Source organism: Anas platyrhynchos, chromosome 17, assembly GCF_047663525.1.
Source record: "Anas platyrhynchos isolate ZD024472 breed Pekin duck chromosome 17, IASCAAS_PekinDuck_T2T, whole genome shotgun sequence".
Taxonomy (NCBI): Eukaryota; Metazoa; Chordata; class Aves; order Anseriformes; family Anatidae; genus Anas; species Anas platyrhynchos.
Window position 1 is genome coordinate 2232695 of NC_092603.1, and position 6307 is coordinate 2239001.

Below are 6307 nucleotides of genomic sequence, written 5' to 3' on the forward strand. Positions count from 1 at the left end.
CAAAAACCCCTACAGACCCCCATCCTCGTCCCCATTCTGGTGATCCTCAATGGAAGGGGGATGATGCTGGGGATGGAGAGTTGGGTTTGGGGTGGGGCCCCACCATCTCCCACACCATCGCCTGTCTATGAGTGAATGGGGGGGCCAAAACCCCTAAAAACCCTAAAAGCACCCCCCCATCCCCATTCCCATTCTGGTGACCCCTAAAATCTCCCCGTTCTGTCCCCATTCCCATTCTGGTGAACCCCCATTGGAAAGGGGCCAACGCCACGGGGATGTGGGAGTTGGGTTTTGTAGTGGTCAGTCGCCATGATGGCCGCCATCGCCTCTACGAGTGAAAAGGGGAGCCAAAGCCTAAAACCCAGCACCCGTCCCCATTCTTGGTGATCCTCAATGGAAGGGGGATGATGCTACGGGGATGGAGAGTTGGGTTTTGGGGTGGGGGCCCCACCATCTCCACACGATCACCTGCTACGGTCGTGTGGGGGACCAAAAACCCCTAAAAACCCTAAAAGCACCCCCCCATCCTCATCCCCATTTCTGGTGACCCCTAAACTCCCCGTTCTGTCCCCATTCCCATTCTGGTGACCCCATGGAAAGGGACGACGCCACGGGGATGTGGAGTTGGGTTTTGTGGTGGCGTCGCCATGATGGCCGCCATCGCCTGCTATGAGTTGGAGGGGGAACCAAAGAAGCCCAAAACCCACCCCCATCCCCATTCTGTCCCCGTTCCTATTTCTGGTGACCCCCACCATGAAGGGGACGCTGGGGATGGGGATGGGATGGGGATGTGGGGCTGGGGTTTGGTGGCGTCGCCATGATGGCCGCCATGGCCTCTATGACTAAAAAGGGGAGCCAAAACCCCCAAAACCACCCCCCAGTCCCCATTCTTCCCCATTCCGTCCCATTCCCACTCTGGTGACCCCCAGTTGGCAGAGGGATGACACCAGAGGATGGGGACATGGGTGGCTGCTGGAGTTGCCACCGTCTCCATGAAAAGATGGAGAAGATGGAGACCCCTCATGTGACGTGGGAGGCCCAACACCAGCCCCAAAAAATTAATGGGTTTGGGGTTGAATTCCAAACCAAGCCGCCCCTGAGGTATGGAGGGTTGTGGCGATGGAGAGGAGTGACGGTGTTGTCACAGCGTGAGGTTTTTTTTGTCATTGTGGGGTGGGGGGGGGCTGGTGGTGGTGGGGGTATAGAGTGATGCCAAGAGATGTGGGGGGTCATTTGGGGGGGGGCTCTGAGGGGTTTTGGGGTTGGGGATATGGGGTGGGGGGCCTCAAGGGGTGCAGTGGGATATGGAGGGAGGGTGTGGACATGGGGGGGGGGGGAAATGAGAGGGGGGGGTCTTGAGGGGTTTTGGGGTTGGGATGGGGGGGACCCTAAAGGGGTGCAGTGGGACATGGGGGGGAAATGGGGGGGGTCTTGGGGACTTGGGGTTGGGGGGCACAGAGGGGACATGGGGGGGCCCTGAGGGGCCATTGGGGGATGTGGGGGACACTGGGAGGGGCTGGAGGGGACACAGAGAACCTGGAGGGGTGCAGTGGGATGTGGGGGAGTTGGGGACGTGGGGGGGGGTCCTGAGGGGGCTGGGGACCCTGAGGGGACATTTGGGGGGTCCTGGGGGGGGCTTAGGGAGGGGCTGGGGACCCCTCTGGGAGGACTGACCATAGAGACGAGGCTGAGCGGGCAGAGCGTCCCGTCTCGTCTCGGTGGTCACTCCCGTGTCCGCCATGGGCGCCGCCGGGCGGCTCCGCGGGGCCGTGGCGCTGGTCACAGGTGGCCGTGACGTCACGTGGGGGGGGGTGACGTCACAGCGGCGTGGGGGGGGCCCACGCGTGACGTGGGGGTGGGAGGGGGTCGGGTGGGGGGCCGAGGGAGAGAAGAAGGGGGTTGGGGGGGGCACAGAGGGGGTTGGGGGGGGCCCACGGGGGGGTGGGTGGCGAGTGAGAGGAAAAACCCACGGGGGGGGCACAAAATCCACGGGGGGAGGGGCTCAGAACCCCCGGGGGGGGACACAGTCCCGCGGGGGGGGCACAGAGCCCACAAGGGGGGGTGACAGCCCGCGGGGGACGCGTGGGGGGGGGGGGCAGAGCCCACGCGAGACGCCCACGGGGGTCGAGACGACGGGGACACACTGGGGGGGGGGGAACCCCACGGGGGGGGGACAAAAATATCGCGAGGCACAAACAGGCGGGGGATTTTTTTTTTGGGGGGGGGAACCCCGCGGGGATGTTGGGGGGGGCAGCCCCCACGCGACGCGTGGGAGGGGGAAAAACCCCACGGGGGGGGGCAAAAAAAAGGGGGGGGGGCGTTTTTAGGGGGGAAAAACCCCCACGGGGGGGGGTAAAAAAATAAAAAAGGGGGGGGGGAACCCCGCGGGGGGGTCCACGGGGGGGTCACGGTCACGCGTGGGTCCCGCGGGGGGGGCGGCAAAGTGGAGGGCCGTGAGCGCCCGACCTGGCCCGGGACGGCGCCCGCGTGGCCGTGGCCGATTTGGACGAGGGGGGGGCACGGGAATGGGTGGGAGGCTGCCCCCTCCCCCCCACTCGTGTCCCCCCCACGCGGCTGGGAGTGGGATGGGGCTCGGCCCCCAGCATGGAGAGGCTGGGGGGGGGTGCAGGTATGGGGGGAAGACTGTGTCGCCTCCCCTGTGTCCCCACCCATGGCCCCAAATGTCCCCCCCCATCCCCAGTGCCCCCCCCATGTCCCCCATCCCCACGCCCCCCCCAGTGTCCCCAAATGTGCCCCCCCCTTGTCCCCGGTGACCCCCCCCACGTCCCCCCCATCCCAAATTTGCCCCCCATCCCAAATGTCCCCAAATGTCCCCCCCATCCCAATGCCCCCCCCAAATGCCCCCCCCCCCCATCTGATGCCCCTGTTCCCCCATCCCAATGCCCCCCCAATGTCCCCAAATGTCCCCCCCATCCCCAATGTCCCCCCTACCCCACATCCCCCAGTGCCCCCCCCATGTCCCCCACCCCCAATACCCCCCCATGTCCCAGTGTCCCCCCCGCCCCCATGCCCCCCCACCCCGCAATCTCCCCAATGCACCCCCCAGTCCCCCCAACGTCCCCCCACATTCCCCCCAATGCCCCCCATTCTCCCCCATCCCAATGCCCCCCCACATCCCCTCCCCCCAATGCCCCCCACACCCCAAAATGTCCCCAAACGTATCCAATCTTTTTCTTCCCCAGACCATATTGAGCCCCTCCATCTGCGTGCACTGCACCGGCGTCACCCGCGACAAGTTCCTGCTGCGCCTGGCCCTGGCCCCCTTCCAGGAGGTGCTGCAAGTTCAGACCTCCGGGTCTGGGGACATTTGGGGACATGGGGACATTTGGGGTGACCCCCCCGGGTCACTTTGAGCCCCCTTTACCCTTTCCCCCAGGGCACTTTCCCTGGTGGCGCAGGCGGTGGCGCGGGCGCTGGTGGCGGCGGGGGCGCGCGGCGGCTCCATCGTGCTGCTGGGCTGGGGAGCGTGGCCAAGGTGGCTTTGGGGACAATTTGGGGACACCGCCACCCCCCCTTGACCCCCCCCGACCCCCTGTGACCCCCCCCTGATTTTTGGGACCCCCCCCCCTTTTAGGTGGGCAACCTGGGCCAAGCCAACTACGCGGCCTGCAAGGCGGGCGTCGAGGGGCTGGCCCGCAGCAGCGCCAAGGAGCTGGCCAGGTGGGGACATTTTGGGGACATTTGGGGACATTTTGGGGATGCTGAGAAGATTTGGGGACGTTTAGGGGGGTGGCGGTGCCACGTGTGCCCCCCCAGGTTTGGGATCCGCTGCAATGTGGTGCTGCCCGGCTTCATCGCCACCCCCATGACGGCCAAGGTGCCCCCCAAGGTGCTGGAGAAGGTGATTTGGGGACGTTTGGGGACACTTGTGGATGTCTGTGGAACGTTGACGTGGGTGGTTTTTAGGGACACTTAGGGACACTTGGGAACGTTGGATTATCTGGGGACGTTTAGGGACACTTGGGGACGTTTGGGGACATTTTAGGACATTTGGGGATATTTGGGGACACTTGGGGACGTTTTGGGACACTTGGGGATCTGTGGGAGCATTCTGGACACTTGGGGATACTGAGGGACACTTGTGGACGTGGGGACATTTGTGGAACATTGGGGACATTTAGGGTCTATTAGGGATATTCAGGACATTTGGGGACAATTGGGGACATTTAGGGGGGAAAAGAGGAGATTTGGGGGGGGTTTAGGGGGGAGGGGATAGTTTAGGGGGACATTTGGGGATAGTTTGAGAGACTTTTAAATCTGGACACTTGGGGAACATTCTGAAGACATTTGGGTGGTGTCACAATCTAGACATTTGGGGACATTTTGGGGATATTTGGGGACATTTGGGGACATGGGGATATTTGGGGATATTTGGGGTAATTTGGACTTTTGGGGTAGTTTGGGGATTATTTGGGGACACTTGGGGACATCTGGGGATAATTGGGAACTATTGGGGATACTTTGGGGTGATTTGGGGACGTTTAGGGGTTCATTAGGGATATTTGGGGACGTCTGGGGACATTTGGGGGACATTTTGGGCATATTTGGGGACATTTAGGGACATTTGGGGATAATTGGGGACGTTTGTGGGGATATCTGGGGACATTTGGGACATTAGGGACATTTTGGGATATGTTTTGGGATATTCTGGGACATTTGGGGACATTTAGGGACACTTGGGGACATTTAGGGACATTTGGGGACAATTGGGGACAGTTAGGGTCACAATTAGGGACATTTGAAATAAAATATTAGGACAGTATTCTAGGAAACATTAAAGATTTAGGGACATTTTGAGATGTTTGGGAACATTAGGATCTTGGGTAGTTTGGAACATTTAAAATGCTAACAAAACATTCTAAATATAAAGTACTATTACATAGTTCATAATTCAGAAACTCAGAATCTGCAAACGTAATTGCCCTCACCACCCTCCCATCACAGGACAGCCTCCTGGGACGCCTGGAGACCCTGGGGTGGTCTGCCACCCCCTGGGGACACCGCTCTGCACCCCCTGGGGACGCGGCTGTCCCCCCTTGGGGACACTGATGTCCGTCCCCGTCCCCCCAGACGTGGCCGACGTCTGCGCCTTTGTGGCGTCCGACGACAGCGCCTCATGCACCGGGGCCAGCGTGGAGGTGACAGGGCTGGGGTCCTGTCCCCATGGCCCTGTCACCCCCATGTCCCTGTTCACCCCCGTGTCCCTGCACCCCCCATGTCCCCATCCCTTCATGCCCCATGCCCCCGGGTGCCACTCCCCAATGTCCCCATTCCCATTGTGACCCTGCCCCGCCCCCAGTGTCCCCACCCCCAATGTCCCCATTCCCAGCCCCCCAGTGTCCCCATGTCCCCCTCATGCCCCCATGTGCCCCAACCCCCAGGGGTCCCCTCCCTCCCATGTCCCCCCATTGCCCCCATGCCCCCTGGGGTCCCTGTCCCCATGTCCCCATCCCCCAGTGTCCCCAACCCCAGTGCCCAGTCTCCCATGTCCCCCATGTCCCCCTGGGGTGTTCCCATGCCCCCATGTCCCCCATGTTCCCCAACCCCAAGAGGCCCCCCCATGTCCCCCTGGGTGTTCCCCCATGTCCCCCATGTCCCCCGTGTCCCCCAACCCATCAGTGCCCATGACCCCCATGTCCCCGAGTCCCCCAATGTCCCCTGAGTACCCCCATCCCAGTCTTATCTACCCCGTGTGTCCCCAACCCAGGGGGTCCCCCCATGACCCCTCCACGTCCCCCTGTGTCCCCCCATGTCCCCCCGTCCCCTGCACCCCCCAGTGTCCCCATCCCTTCAGTGCCCATGTCCCCCTGGGGTCCCTGTCCCCCCATGTCCCCCCATGTCCCCAGTGTCCCCGTGTCCCCAACCCCCGGGGGTCCCCCCAAGTCCCCCCATGTCCCCATGCCCCCCTGGGGTCCCTGTCCCCCCCATGTCCCATGTCCCCCGTGTCCCCGAACCCCAGGGGTCCCTGTGCCCCCCATGTCCCTCTCCCCCCATGCCCCCCATGTCCCCATGTCCCCAACCCCCCCCCAATGCTCCCTCTCCTCTCCTTTTCCACAGTGTTGCTTGGTGCCTGACAGGATCCACCCCCCCCCAAAAAAAAAAAAATAAACCGAGCTGCGCCCCTGCCTCCCCGCGTGCTGTCCCCTTCTGTCCCCCCCCCGTGTCCCCTTTGTCCCCCCCCGGTGTCCCCTTTGTCCCCCCCCCCCCCCCCCCAAGGTGTCCCCAGGGGCTGCGGGCGGGCGGCGCTAGGACCCAGCGCGCAGCCCCCAGCGGGCGGCGCTAGGAC

At 63.1% G+C, this 6307-nt stretch overlaps 1 protein-coding gene across 1 annotated transcript; it reads left to right on the plus strand.

The window, feature by feature from the left end:
• Positions 1-1739: 1739 nt before the first annotated feature.
• On the plus strand, positions 1740-5303 carry HSD17B8 (hydroxysteroid 17-beta dehydrogenase 8). The gene is made up of 6 exons (XM_072024749.1): positions 1740-1811; positions 3204-3316; positions 3398-3485; positions 3596-3681; positions 3778-3866; positions 5044-5303. Exons 1-6 carry the CDS (start codon positions 1740-1742, stop codon positions 5301-5303), a joined length of 708 nt encoding a protein of 235 aa, XP_071880850.1.
• Positions 5304-6307: the final 1004 nt, after the last annotated feature.